We start from the raw sequence: 15,297 nt of genomic DNA, 5'->3' as shown, positions 1-15,297 counted from the left end.
GGGTCGGCGTGAGTGAGCGTGTGGGATTGGAACTTCTGATGAGTCTGAGTCGGATCCTACAGAGAGGAGAGAGTGTGTTAGCGTGACAGCAGACTGTTGCCAAATGGCCATTCAGAGTTTGAGTGAGTAGATAGCTAAAACATCATATTCTCTAGATAATTATCACCGCCAACACTAGGTTCTACTTGTGTGATACACAAGTCACTGACAGCGAGCGAGCATTGTTGCCCAGTCTACAGCCGGTGCAACGATAACTACCCCTGTCAGTCAGACGCAACAATAACAAAGATTCAGGGGTAAAACTCCGGACGGCAACAAACCGCCAAGCATCATCAGCAGACACACCTTCTAATCTTCTATGCAAGTCCTAAGCACAGGTTTGGTGGTATCGAGCTAAAGCTAGTCAGCCAGCCTTGCTTTACCGCATACGGACAACATCGGGTACCTAAATTCCAGCCCTATCGGGCAGGCATCTTGTTGAACGCGGAAGTTGGACGTCACCAAACTACACTTCCGAGCTTCTCTCCCAACCCTTCTCTTCCTACCCTCTCCTTCTCAGCCAAAGATACCTTGGTCTTCCAAGCACCAGTCAGTCCTTCTAAATCAATATCCATCCCTCTAGCAGCAAACCATGTCGAAGTCCGATGATCCATGTATCTGCTGTAACCTCAGACCTCCTTATCGCATCTCGCTTGGGACAAAAAAACGTAGACTGTGCGCGGGCCACACTACCAAAATTATAATATTGCTGAAGCTATCAAGACAATTCTTGGGCCGTTACAAAACTGTGATAGGGATTACGATAATTCGAAAACACATCGGCTAGAATCCTTTAGGGATACTTACATCTAAGAACTGCCTAGAAGTTGGGTACAAAGGTATGATAAAGACGCTTGGATGCGTACTATAAATATACCCAAGGTGTATGTAATGTACTGACCGTGACGTGTTCGGTCTATTCTTACGACCATTCGGTAGTCCTCAAAATTCCTAGGTGTTTTGTTAATCTGTTGTTGAAAAACTGTTGCTGAGTCTACGTTTTTTGTCCCGGGCGAGCGCATGTATTACGATGGGAGGCCATTCGAGGCGACGCACTGGACACATCCGACGTCCGATATAATAACGTCAGCGAAGAAGGGATGTGTGTACTGTAGATTTGTCATTGATGCGGTCAGATATTTCGAACCGGTCGAATTTCCAGTTGGAATTTCCAGCTTCGTGAGTCTCTCGGGAGGATGTAGTCTGCGCGTGGATTATACGTCGAAGGGAGCGGTTGGAATGCAGGTTTACACGCCTATAGGTAAGTAAGAGATTTATATGTGAGAGAAGATCGGTAGAGAAAGGAAGGAGAAGCTGACGACACTGCTGGTTGAGTTAGATCAGGAACCAGCCTGGCCTGGCATCGGCAGGTCCGTCTTGTCCCCACCTTATTCGACTGGCCCTCAGCGAACCAGGACGACTTGCTCGACATTCACATATCGACCTTCGTCTTTGATATAGACCACTCTCAATCTTTAGTACGCCTATCTGAACGCTCTCTTTTCGACTTTATGAACCCGCTATTGTCTTGACCTTCTATGTCCCTGCCAAATCCTCTAGGAGCATTCGCCTCGTCGTCCTTATCATCCTTATCGTCCTCATTATCCTCATTGTCCTTGGTGAGCGGGCGAGGGAGAGGCTTAGGGGAGACAGACGCCGAGAAATATTGAGTAATGTTAGTTTTGGTCCCAGAACCAACATAGAGGAGCGGTAATTCATTCGCCTTCTTTAAAATCAACAAATATACCGCCCACATGTTGTCATCTGCCGAGTTCTATTCGACTAGTGACTTCAGGGCGCTCATTGTTGGTGGTTGTTTGGCTTTCAAGGTAGTAACCTAGCCTGGGCTGAAAACCGGCTCTAGATCGAAGATTGTTTCCCACACTGACATAGCGGTTGGTAGATGTTGGATGATTTGTGTTTTTCGGTTACCACAATGAATACAATACGCCTTGTATGCTTTGGTTATGAATGCTGCTTCGCTGTCCTCTATGTTAGTGTCAAGTTCAGCTTTCTGCTGAATCCCAACACAGATGGGCTTAACGCCCTGGATGTTATTCGTTTTCGTAGCAAAGCGGGTCTTGTGGCCGGAGGGGCGAGTGGTAGAGGGGCGAGTGGTAGAGGGACGAGGGCGAGGAAGTACCGCCCACCATATCTATCACGACCCAGGCGCCCAAGTTGGACATCCAAACCGATGAAGAGCTATTGAACTCCCTCGTATTCGCCGCCGTTGACGTCGACGCCTCAGAAAAGGCGAGAGAACCGATTTACAAGGCGTACCTCACAACCGATATAACATGGCAAGAACTCGCCAATCATCACGGGATGATTTGGGAAGAACCCGCGCCAGAGGTTCCCAACTCTATACAAACGCAGCCGCCGACCCCTAGCGAAACCGATCAAGAGCTATTAAACTCTCTTGTATTTGCTGCCGTCAACGTCGACGCCCCAGAAAAGGCCAGAGCACCGGTTTATAAGGCGTTCCTTGCACCAGAGGACCATTGGTCAAGAGTCACAGCCTTTCCCATAGTACTCGCTCCCGGCCTCGGTGATATACTACAATCACCGTCCCCACCCACAATAGACTTCTTTAAGTCCCTCCCGACACTACAAGATAATACCCGGATTTGGAGCGTTTACGCAATTGTCTTCGAAAAGGAGGACCAAGAGCCGAAACTATATATCGGTTCGGGCACGTCCAGCAAATATGGACTCCGGAAGCGGTTTCTAGAATACAACAGAGGAGAATGGCCAGATTTACTGGCTAAATGTCTGAAGGAAGGGTGGACTGAAAGCTACCGCGGCCTCCTTTGCTAGTTCCTCATCCCCCCCTGGGGTTAATACTGCTTTGCAGCGTCTCCGTTTCGTGGCGACAGAAGCCATACTTGCCTTCGTTTTCTCGACCGTCCGTTCTATAGACTCCCAATATTGGAAACCGCTTTCACATACGCACTTCGAGCTAATAGCAAGAACGAGTCGACAAACGCTATCCTGACTAATATGGAATGGACAACACCAGTACAATGGAAAGGACTGTGTACCCACGATTCGTGGACAGAAGGTATCCGACATATTAGTTGGTTTAAAGCAAGCTTAACAAACGCCCAAATACAGGCCGCAATAGCCGCACGGAACAACCTAACCCGGAGGGCATATTGGGCCAGCATAATGGCGGACCCGGAGAAACGCGAGAAGAGGAATGCAAAGAAGAGGGAATACCAAGCCCGAGTACAGGCGGACCGGAGAAACACGAGAAGAGGAAGGCACAGCAGAGGGAATACCGCGCCCGAGTAACCATATCCGTATCCCTACCCTATCAACGACTATCAGCATTGCTATCAACATGGATAGTTTACTGGATCAAGAAGAGCCTCACTTCAACGATACGGACCCATTTCTACGCGTTTACCGTCACGCAATCACTTTGCATCCCAGTCCGCTTTTGCTATCACGTTACATGACCGAACAAACGAGTCGCTATTTCCGCCCAGTCTTCGAAGGGACCCGGCAACAGACCCAGGACACTGACTACCTCACCAACGGGTAGAAAAGGATCTGCGCGTGCACTTTACCTCAAAGAAGCACCAGGAGAGAAGTGGGCAACTGAAGGAGCAGGTTGGCTAGCAACGAATGGGATGAGATGAAGCATTCTTGGAGGCCTTCGTAAATTCGTTTGCTAGAGATTACAGTCGTCTTCTGCCTACCCGGAAGAGACGATTGCGCTATCAACCCTGTGATCAGTACGACAAGATGAAAGGCGCCACGAGCTGATCAACTATCACCGCAAATACGAAGAGATGGGACGAAAACCTCCAAAGGGAATTGGATTGGATTGGATGAATACGGATGAAATGGAGGATATGCCGCTTCATCTGAGGGTGGTTCAGCAACGAGCCCGGTGGTTTGGCCGTTGTACATGGTTGGGATGTCATCTGTGGGAAGATTGAGAACCCTGAAAAGGACGCTGAGACGAAGGATGAGATCAACAAGAAGAGGCGTCAAAAGTACGCTGAGAAGAAGGATGAGCAAAAGGACGCCAAGACGAAGGTTAAGAACTCTAAAGAGCCCGCTAAGAAGTTGAAGGAGAGGCGTCAAGAGTGCACAACACCACACACCGCATACTGAATGCCCTGTCTCTGCCCGTTCTGCCGCTTCAAAGCAAGGAACATCCCGTTCACTTTCCCATCCTGTAAGATTTCCTTGTGTCCACAGAGGTCGAGCTTGTCGCTGTGGAGATCGACCAGATCGGAAACGCACAAAAGGGACTCAGACTCACACCAAGACAAGCAGGAGCAGCCATGGCGTCCAACATGCACACTGAGGCCAAGCGCAGCAAGAAGGTGCTGGCCCCAGCCAACAATTGGCGAAGGATGAGATCAACAAGAAGAGGCGTCAAAAGCACGCTGAGAAGAAGGATGAGCACAATGCGAAAAGGCGCGAGAAGAGGGCTACCAACACGGATGAGGATAGGGATAAACAGAAGGAGTACAGGGCAAGGTGGAAAGCCGAGAACCCTAAAAAGCACGCCGAAGCACTCGGAGAGGCGGCAAGAGGCTCAACAAAAACGGGCTGATGCACCGGGCAAGTGAAGAGTTATGTCGTGGGCAGACTGCGCACACTACCTTATATATGGCGACGGGTTAAGCAAGTAGATGCCGTAGCCGGGGTGGGTTGTAGATCCGCCGCGCCTTCACCAGTTGCGGACTTGTCTCTACAGGCCGATACCATGGAACGCCGCATGTGCAACCTTGCATATTTCCAACTGTGCTCACATGTCTATCAGCAATTGGGAGAGAAGAGAGACATCTCCAAGGACCTCAGCGCCGGCATCACCAAGCTCAGCAAAGACCTCCGAGCTTGGGATGTTCCCAAGATGAGTGACAGTCTACTCGTGGCGACTATCGGAACACTGCGCGATGAAAAGTACAATCGATTCGAGGATCCGGTCCAGGTAATGCCCCCGAAGGACTTGGACGCAACAGTGGGAGCCTTCCTCCAGCCGGGCAAGGTGGCCAAGTTGGTGGCAAACGAGCAGTTTGACGACATGTTCGACGCCGTGAGCCTCGAGGTGGAGGGTGAGCGTGAGCGCAACAGGAAGGAACGACCCGAAGTGCTCGAAGCACTGGCCGCCTCTGCCAACCACCCGGACGCATCATAGGAGGATAGCGCCCAGCAGTTGGCAGAGGCGCGCCTCAAGGTCCGCCATAAGTTTACCGGAAGAAATCGACGCTCGGCGGAGAGTCCGCTAGCAACATCTTCCCAAGTCCAGGAGCGACTTCTAGGGGCCAGGCTACTGCGTTCGACCAAAGCTCCCGTGTCCCCAGGCGCTGCTTGAAGGAGGGAAGTATAAACCATTCCGGCGCATCCTCTGCGACTACCGCGAATGTTATGGTGTTTATCACCTCTTGACCGGTCTCAATATCCTGTTGGTTCGGCATTGTTATGGCTGGTGACCTAATGGTACGGGGTAGAAGCTGGAGGGTGAACGAAAAACGAAAAAACTTCCACGCCCATCGCGAGGGGAAAAGGACGGGGTGTATTGAAGCTATAATTATTAGGGAAAGAGCAGCACGATGCAGTGGATGTGGAAGAAGATGGACAAGGAAATGGGAGGCGTTCAAGTTAATCTTTGTTTAACCCTTGTGCGCACTAAAATACACCCATTAAATTAAACAACCAGACTATTGCTTAGCTTTTGCCGTTTACTACACAATCGCCATGAATCATCATCAATAAGGCGTGACCGACCGACCCGACCCGAACGTGAAGCCCCCCCTAGCCGATACCAATTTCCATCCAGTAGTGTCCGCCGTCCGTCCACCTGGGTAACCGCCTTTGCCACGCTTTTGGTTTTGGTTTTTCTCTCCTCACAAGACTCCGAAATTCGAAAAGCCCAGACAAACCATGGCAGTTATAACTGCGAAAACACCAACGCCAGCCAAACCGCTGTGAGTGAAAAGAAGAAAGTAAAAGCAGATATCCCAGGCTCTACCGAGCCTGATCGTGTATAGAAGCCAAAATGGCACAGTATTTGTTACAGATGGTGTGACAAAAGAAAAGTGAATCAGAGGGCCAAGCCAGTTCCGTCGCCGGTCCATCTGTATAGGGACAGCAGTTCTCTGCGGCGCTGATGTTGTTCGCCAAGATCCTCTGGCACGCGGCCGCGGACCTGTGCAAGGGCACTGCGCATCACCCTGCTGAAGTTACGCTGCAAGAAGAGAGAGTTAGGAAAGCGTCCACAAGAGATTTGATATTGGGAAAAAAAAATAACGTACCTGGTACTCTGTGTTCAGGGTAACCACGCAGGCCTCGTGCGCACGAATAATAGTCTCACAAGCCTTGACCACACTTGGCGATGCCTCGAGTTGAAGTTTGTCTGCAATGAGCAGAAGGAGGAACGAGCCTTGGAGGAGATAGATACCGAAAAAGAAAGGCATAAACTCCAGGCCGGGATCGTATTCAAGAATGTTGCTGATGGCTTCGGCAGCGGACACCGCATGCCCAGTAGCAGTAATGAAGCCCTGGCTGCTGATCCAGAGGTCATTGTCATCGAGGAGGTTGATGGGATCCCACTTCCCAGTAAGGAGGATATGCAATACATGCATAACGTGTGTCCCATAGGCCATGACAATACGAGTCTGGATATCGCTTTCTGTCATCCGGCTGGAACTGGTGTGTACGCTGTGTACACTTTGAACTGACGGTGTGCCAGCGTCATGGGGCACATCATTGGCGGTTGGAACACCGGCCGCCTCGGCAGCCTTCTCGTCAGCAGCCTGTGCGTGTGCACTGAGGCTTAGATTGCGATGCTCAAACCTCTTGATGCTCTCTTCATAAATTTCAAGATGGCGGGTAATCTCAGCTGTCTGATCATCCCATTCACGGGATGAACGGAAGCCAACACCAAAGCGAGGGTGATTTCGAGCATGATGCAAGTCCACAATTTCGCCAAGGATGGTCATCAAGGGCAGGAAGTAGCCAAAAATGCCATGACCGGTGCAGACAAAAGATGGCCCCCGATGCCGAACAGCTGGAGTAATAGGATCCGACGCCAGGACATTCGGATCAGTGTAAGCATGAAAGTTTCCGTTCTGGTAGTCGGTATCATCCATGGGCTGCAAAAGACCATCGCACTCGATGTCGAGGAGGAACAGAGGCCGGTTGTAACATAGCGCAAGGTGACGGTCGACGATATAGACGAGCCACCAAATCCGCCGTCTCTCCTCTCGTTCCTCCTCGGTAATCATACCGGGAATGTTGCCCATTTCCCCGTCAACCTCGTTCCCACTATTCTGCATCGAGGGTGAGTTTTGTGGCAATTCTCGTCCGAGCTTGAGCTCACGAGCTAGTGACCATGCGGCGTTCCACCACCGCAAGCTGGCGCCTTTATACTCGCTCGCAGAAACCACGGTGGCAAGGTGGATATAAGTCACCACATCGTCCAAGCTCCCTGCGGCGCCAAATGCGCCAGTCTCACCAGTCAAGGCATCCATGCTGATCGATCCTGGAAGGGCCACACCGAGGCCACCCAGCGCCACTCCATCAACAATCGGGCTCGAAACAGGTGAAAACTCCTCGGACGGGGTGTGAATTAGAGGCTTAAGAAGGCTTACTGTGAGCTCCAAGAGCTTTTGGCAGATCTTGCCGCGCGCCGACGGAACACTCGTCAAGAAGGGGGCGTCGCTGGTTTGGGCAGCAACCCATAGCATGCTTGCTAGAAGCGCGGGTTGACATTGACGAGGTTTTGTGGGGTGCAAGAAGGATCGCTTTCGAAATACAAACCCCAGAACATAAGGCGACATGGGGTGCATCTGAGCCGAAGAGGAACTGGCAAAATATAGGTCGATGAGGTCGCATGCCAACGACACCGGCATCAGGTTACCCAAGTGCGGTAGAAGTGGCTCCAACACAGGGTATCGCAATTGCGAATGGCTGTAGGTGGGCTGCGGAACGTGTTGCGCGAACTGGGGTGGCGGTGATGCTATGTTCAACCAACCAGGCGAAGTTGGCTCGCCAGCCATGGGATAAGCGCTCAACGGGCTGGTCCCAATGCGGAAACCACTTGATGTGTTTGCGGAATAGCCGGTCGGACTTTGAGTTTGCAGGGCGTATGGTAGATCCGGATAGTTGGACATGGCAGCCTGATTCGAACCGTATGGTGTATGATGCGATGCGCCGTTCATCAGATGAGCACCCATCCCTTGACGATGATAATCTTGGTGGACATTCCCATAGCTGAGACCGAGAGTAGCTGGGCTTTCCAGATCTCTGTCCATGGCTCCCGGATGACTCGCGATGTGTGTCTGATGTGCGCCCATATCAATACTGTCCATACTTCCGGTCCTTTGACTCCTCATTGAATCTTCGGTCATGTCGCTCATGGTTTTGTCGTTTGAATTTGATTGGTGTTCGATGGGCAAGGAAGAAGCTCGCTTGGCAGTTGTGGTATTCTCGGCTCGGGTCTCGGGGGATTGATCGTTTTCGCCAGCTTGACTCGGGGATTTTTGACCGTTCTGCTGGGCGGCGGCAGCTGCTTGTGCCGCTAAATCCTTTCTTGAAGCCTTTCCACGCTTCTTTCGCTCCCGTACGTACTCGCAGCCAAGTCCGAATTCTAAATACCGTCAGGCTATGCGTTGATTTATTTCAAGACTCACACTCTACTTACCAATGCAATGGGCGCATGGATGCTGGCCATCGCATTTTGTCCGCAGCTGATTACACTGGTCACACGCTCTGCTTATCCGTCTACGAATGGGTCCGGCCGCTCCTGTTGCTCTCGTTGCCGGTCCATAGGGATGTTGTCGGTGCTTTGGTAGAGGGCCTGCCCTTGCTAGGTGGTGGTTGTGAACACTCACGTGCTGCTGAAGTTGCTGAAGAGCATAGTGAGAGCCAGGGCCCATGGTGTCGAGACCAGCCGCATGAAGATGGCTGGCTGAGACATGTCCGCCAGACAGCAGGGTAGGAGATGGCATAGCATGGTAAGGGGCGAACCGGTGAAGTGGATTAGACAACATCTTGGCCGCAGGTGTAGCGTTGATGATGTGTATGGAAATAGGGGGTATCAGGCGGCGTGAGGCCTTTGAGCCGTTGGATCAAAGACGGATGCTTCGAGCGAGAGCGGGCAGTTGGTTGAAGCTCCGTAGTGTGCCAGTCGTAGTCAGAGGTAACAAGCAAGAATGTTGTCGGCGAGGATGGGGAGGTGCGCGCTATGTATATCCTAACCCTTGGCGCAAAAGCTTGATGAGCTGCCGGGCGGGAGCCGGACTGGTCAGCAGTAGTCTAACAGGGGGGACTAGAATTCAGTGTGGGGAAGCCCAGGGACGGGACAGGAGCGTAGGGTTGGTAGCAGAAGGGGCATCACGATGCGGGAGAGATCAACGCGGGTGTGAACAAAGGCCGGTACAGTCCATCTGCACGAAGGAAGCAGAGCCAGTACAACATGGCGGGGTTTGGGTATAAGAGAAGTTGACCAGAAGCAGGGGTAAGCAGACGGGATCAAAACGGCCCCCGTTGAGAACGTGGTCGTGATGAAAGAAGAGGGTGTGTGAACGTACATGGCGCAGAACGTGGTTCGAGACAGACAGGACGGCCGGGAGATTCCTGGGCTGGGGAGTGGTGTTCTCGCTCTCCCGAGCCCGTCAGTTAGGGGTGAGACTTGGTCGTGATGGTCGCCGTCTTGCAGTTGTCATTCCTCGTGGTTGAGGTCCGGACCGGGTGACTGTCTGTATCTTCAGCCTCCAACTATGTGCCGTATAGTGGTGGAGAGGGGCCGGAGGGAGCAGATAATGCCAAAAGGGCTAAAGGAGACCGGATTCGAACAGGGGAAGACGTCGGTAATTTTTCTTTGGAGCGGTTCCTGCTTCTTGGTTGCACTTTGGGCAAGAGTCTATGTATGCTTGGCGTGCATATACAACATGAGGTTGACGGCGAGGTCGATGACCACTGACCAGACCTGATCCAATTGGCGAGCGCGCCTCCTTTCTGGGCCAGAGACAATATACGAAGGTAACGAGCTTATATTGCGAGGGCAATATACAGGGCGGCGGGACGGGAGAAGCCTGGGGAGACGTGAGCAAAGGCTGGGGAGGGCGAATATGTGTCAAGCGCAGGAGGGAGACTGGGAGAGGGAAAAAATATGACAGCGGATTTCTGGCGCAATTCGTTCTGGGAAAGTGGAAGCCGCTGCCTCAGGGTTCACTTGGTGATATATGGACCACCTTCCCTCCAGACAGCGGAGCACTCCCCGAACGGGGTTGGCCTACTGGCAGGGATCCTAAGGAACTGGTTGCGTGTGGAGAAGAGAACGAAGTCTTGTGTGTCTGCATCATGGTGGTAGTGACGGGTGGTGGCCCCCCAGAAGAAGCACAAAGAACGGTGTATGTACAGCGAACCATTGTCCAACCCAAGCCGCTAACAAGGCGGAAAATGCAACGAGTGGTGATTCAACTGCCAGGATACAACCTATTGCGTTGAGGAATCCGGGTGCTGGTGGTGCTTGTTATGGTCCCAAGGAACACTTGTTGACATATCTGACACTGTCTCTTTGATCTCGTGGACACTATCATTTGAATACGTAGGGGACTGTGCCATCCTGGAGTCCAGCATGTCGTAGACTTCAGATGAACCTCGAGGATGGATTCGTCTCAACTTTGGACAGATAGAGGTAGGTTGAAACATCGGGGACTCGGTGGCTGACCGGTCACTACTGCGTATGTCATGGCGCTGAGGGATGGCAGGATTTGGGGACGACAGGGCCTACTGATTGGTATTTTCCTCCCATCCCCTCTGCCGGCCCCTCCCCAGTGCTCCCCTCCTGGTTCGGCACCAAGTTGTAGGGGGTTTGGCTGCGAGCGCGGAATGGTCTGGAGAACAGAAAGAGATGGACTCGACCACCTCATCCACCGGCCTTGCCATACATCGTTCTCGTGTCTTGTAGTGTAGGTGCTGTCCGTGGTCGCCGTACTTGTAGGTATATGTGCCTGCTGTTATGGTGCAGACTCTGGCCGTTGCGATCGCCCATTCCGACTCTGGGCATTCCGACTCTGGGCATTCCGACTCTGGGGAGGGGGAAAAGCGGAGGTGTCGAGGTACCGTACCTGTAGCCCGCTTACTCCATGTTTTTGTGCCGGGCCATTCCGGGGCAACATGTGGGTTTAGTGGGGAAGAATGGAGGCGTTCGGACAGCCTTTGTCATGACCGGCAGTGGTGTCTTTTGGAGATATCCACCACCTGCTGGGGCGCCCGCTGTGTGGTTGGTTTGTTGGAAGTGGAAGCTTCTCTGACCCCGGACTTGAGCGCGAGAGCGGCCAGGCCATTAAACTTGATCCGGATGGGTGGGAACTGACCCAGGAGCCTAGCTCGCCCAGCTCCCGACTAGGTAAGCAAGTCGCTGGAGGCATTGGTTGCGGCAATGCGGTACAGTGTCAGAGTGTCAGAATGTCCTTGTTTTGTGATGGAGGGTGGCAGCCAGAGAGATGCACACCCGCACTCGCGGGAACCTGATCTTGAGAGATGTCGATGTTAACAAGTTGTCCGCAGGTCGCTGGCGGCTGGAGAGTCAAGAGAGTCTGAGAGCGTGATGTGAGGTGGAGTAATGGAACCTGAATGTCTCCACGGCGCGTTTTTCGGGTTTTCTGGAGTTTTCTGGGGTCGCGGAAATTGTGGGATGGGGAACTGCGGGCAATCGAGGAGAACTTTGGGGGAGGCTCGGGGCAAACTGTGGGTGAAGAAAGGCTGGACCGAAAAAGGCCTGCCAAGCCGATCCGGCCAAGTATCGCGGGGTATCCACATGTATCCACTCACGACGACTTGGCGGGAGCCACCTGGAAATTTTTGTAGGTCCAGGTCATGTTCGGCCTTGCTTCGCGATGACGATGGTGCGCGACTCGGTAGCGGCCGAAAACATCAGCTACCTGTCCAAGACATTACAAAGCGAGCGCATTGCGCATATCAAGTTGAATTAAACTCGGGCCTCAGTCACCTGGTTCATCCTTTCCTCGTTCGTCTCCCTCCACATTCGGGGGCCTAGACTCTAGGGGCCCAGAACAGGCCATGTCCTTCCATGTTCTGAACAACACAACACCACCCTCATTTATGCGATGGCGACGAGCTGGACAAAAGCGAGCTGGACAAAAGCAGAAGCCCATCTCTGTTCTTTAATATCCTCCTGCATCAAATATCGCCCGCTTCCTCTGGTTTATGGCTGGATGGATGATGGACGGTACCACCTCTCAATTTCGACTATAGCTCTCTCCAGATTTCTGCTCTCACAAATTTCTGGGTCGGTGACGAGGATCCCCAACATGAACAACGCCTTTGCTGTTGTTCCATTCTGTCAATATCAGACACCCTTATAAATTTTTTACTCTTTTTACCTACACGCCCATTAAGTCACCAACAGCGTCACATTCCCGTCCGGCAGTCGTTCAACATGCCAGGCATGCCTACCTGTACACTTTACGATGTGTATCAAAAAGCGCTAGCGCCAAGCCTGGACATCTTTACACCAACTGTGTGTATCTCATACAACAAGGACTGATCAGCGTGCTCCAACGCTCGTCATCACCTGTGGATGCTTTCTTCAAACAATGGCGTTGCATATCACTTCCCAATTCGCCAAGCCCTCCGCATCGCAACAACGTCACAGAATCCCCATGTTGTAAGATTGCATCTGGCTGGTGGCGTCTAAACCCAAGAGGTGCCTGAGAATTAGATTGACCACACTCTTGTTTACTCGAGGTCCGTAAGGAACACGGCTCTCATTGGGGGCATCCATCCATTTTGCTGGCATTCGGACAAGAAGCTGGCCTCCATAATCTCGTCCATGACAGCTCGGGACTCACTTGAGCGGACCGTTCTTTGACACTGCCGTCAACCGTGCCTCTTCAACCAACAAGGCTACAGCTCTGGCAATGGGACGCTACCCTACCCGCCAATCCGCCTTGCACATGCAACCTCCACAGTAGCGCGGCAGCTCCATCTGTCACAGCAGACTGGAGCCTCTTGAACCTTCTTCTTCTGGTGTCTTGACCCGTCACCAGAGGACCCTAACGTCGTTAGCACCGAGATCTAGCGAAGCCTATCTTCAGGCAAAGTATACATAGTATATGTGGATTCACTTGACGTCTCGCCTTTGTCTCCCCCTTCTCCACGCCCATTCAACTCAAATCTGGGGAAGGACTCCACGGAAGCCCTACGGTCTGCTTTTCGCGATCCCTGACCGACCGGCCGGCGGACCGATACTCCACATGCAAGCCAGATCACAACCACGACCTTGAGAGTCTTGCCGGTCACACCGTCAATCCTGATTTGCTAACCGTCCTGATACCCAGTATTGGATAGCCAATAGGCACCTTCCTTCAACGCCACATCGCTAAAGTGTTGCCGCAACCCCGATCCTTGGACGTCCAAGAACGTCTTCTCCGGACCTTTGACAGCTCCATCGCCCGTATTGGGAAGCAACATCTCACCCTGCCTGCGTATGACCTTGTAAGTGACTCTCTTCACGCTGAAGAGAAACCATGAGCCCGAGCACAGAACTCCGATCAACGCCTTGTTGGGCATGAACTAATCGCAAGCGCGCGGACATGTTTCTCCAGTCTCACTTTGTTTTCTCTTGTCCATCACGATGCTACATTCATTGATCATCCGGAGGTTATGGTCCAGCTTCGGCATTTCTTGCTGTTGGTACCAAGTCCTGCCGCATACCTATAGCTCAAAGGATTGGAGACAATTCCTGGCAGCACCGTCTCTTATAAGCAAACAATATGACACAACGAACTTGATGTGTTTTACTTACTAACCGTGTTGATCGAAGGAATCGGACTCGAACGGATCGAACTTGTTCCGCCTTCAGGGTCCTCACCTCAGCACGCACAGCTGAAAGTGCGTCATGGTAGCTTCAAGCTTTCTGGGTAACTACCGAATTACAGTCTTCGCATTCTCTATTTCACTGCTAGCTGGGCTGTCGTGATGGGAGACAACCCCAATAGGGACTTCCTTAGCCTTTCCGTCTGGTCCAGGCCGTGTTCACAACTAAGCTGACAGCGGGCTATCCCTGTGGTACGGATAAGTAGCCTGACAACCAGAATTCCAACATCCAAGATCACATAGAGAAGCCTTCTGCATCAACCCCGGCGGCGATATATTGTCTTATGCACCCCGCCATTTGTCCCCGGAAAAAGGACCGCTTTTCCACCACAACGAAGTCAGAAGTGCCTATACTGAAGCAGTCAGCACTCTTGCCAAAACTCCCGTCAGCTTTCGTTTCCAAAGCGCCGGGCAGAGACGTCAGGTCCGATGCATTCAAGAGCCATTGACCTTCCTTTTCGAGATCAAGTAAGGCGGCCCGCACAGATGCACCCCAGGCTGATATATCGGCATTGGTTTGACAACATCATGGGATCGTCAGACCACATGGCTTTGGTGACAAACACCTTGCTTTTTCCTCTCCGCTTACATCCGGGGTATCGCACTTGGCCCGACTGGACACGACGTCGGTACCGAAGACCTTTTGAAGACCGCACACTTTGCAGATCATAAGGGTTCGCTGGCTCCTCCTGAGTCGCCGGTGTCCATCTGACTAAGGTATGTCTTCATTTTCGCATGGACTGAGCATGGTTCTGCACGAACATACGCACCGTGGCTCGGAGCTTGCGGCGCAAGCGTCAGGCAGTTAAGCCTGGTGGAGGTTTGAAAACCCGGTCAGAGACCGCACAAGGCAAGTTATCTCATCGACATCGAGCCTCTCTGGCAGCTATCATCTATCTCCAACGTCAGGTTCCCCGCTACTAGTGGACGGGAAGCAACTCACATGATCAACCGTTGAGTTTTCCAGACGTTCCTGAACCTAGCAGCCACAAAGCCTTCCGCATTGACGTCCAATCGGCAAAATGAAGGCGTCCCAGTCTGCATGTCAAAAACCACGTGCCGGCAAATATCGCAATGGTCGGGCGGGATGGGAAGCACTGCAGTACAATAACCTTCCTTACATTCTCCTTTCTCGGATATCTCACTTACCTATACCTCTATGCCGCTTTGGTGTTGCGGAGGGAGGAAGCACGACATAACCAGTGGGAGTTCAGAGCTGGGCGTACCAAGCTTTACAACAACTCCGGGGAAAGAAACATATGATGATCGGCAAACACCAGGAGGAAGAAAGAAAGACCACATACAGAGCAAACATCAGATGTGTGATTCTTACTCTCTTCATCCATAGGTGCAGGACGACAGCGATATAACATATCAGATGGCAGGTAA

General features: G+C 52.2%; 3 protein-coding genes across 3 annotated transcripts; 2 read left to right on the top strand and 1 right to left on the bottom strand.

Annotated features, from left to right (window-relative positions):
- Nucleotides 1-3,207: 3,207 nt before the first annotated feature.
- On the top strand, nt 3,208-4,612 carry B0H65DRAFT_552466 (uncharacterized protein; the record flags this gene model as incomplete). Its single annotated transcript, XM_062829891.1, has 4 exons — nt 3,208-3,267; nt 4,000-4,129; nt 4,252-4,379; nt 4,409-4,612. The coding sequence occupies 4 exons, from the start codon at nt 3,208-3,210 to the stop codon at nt 4,610-4,612; spliced, it is 522 nt and encodes a 173-aa protein (XP_062677407.1).
- Nucleotides 4,613-4,765: 153 nt separating this feature from the next.
- B0H65DRAFT_581412 (uncharacterized protein) lies at nt 4,766-5,197 on the top strand (the record flags this gene model as incomplete). The annotated part of the gene is made up of 1 exon (XM_062830815.1): nt 4,766-5,197. One exon carries the CDS (start codon nt 4,766-4,768, stop codon nt 5,195-5,197), a length of 432 nt encoding a protein of 143 aa, XP_062677406.1.
- A 449-nt stretch (nt 5,198-5,646) lies between these two features.
- Nucleotides 5,647-9,263, bottom strand: B0H65DRAFT_308555 (fungal-specific transcription factor domain-containing protein). The gene is made up of 3 exons (XM_062823254.1): nt 8,705-9,263; nt 6,315-8,650; nt 5,647-6,247 (listed from the first exon to the last, which is right to left on the bottom strand). Exons 1-3 carry the CDS (start codon nt 9,051-9,053, stop codon nt 6,104-6,106), a joined length of 2,829 nt encoding a protein of 942 aa, XP_062677405.1. The 5' UTR covers nt 9,054-9,263; the 3' UTR covers nt 5,647-6,103.
- Between the last annotated feature and the right edge of the window lie 6,034 nt (nt 9,264-15,297).

This window comes from Neurospora tetraspora, assembly GCF_033439725.1.
Source record: "Neurospora tetraspora strain CBS 560.94 chromosome Unknown B0H65scaffold_8, whole genome shotgun sequence".
Taxonomy (NCBI): Eukaryota; Fungi; Ascomycota; class Sordariomycetes; order Sordariales; family Sordariaceae; genus Neurospora; species Neurospora tetraspora.
The sequence above is the reverse complement of the archived record's forward strand: the minus strand, read 5'-3'. Positions and strand labels throughout refer to the sequence as shown.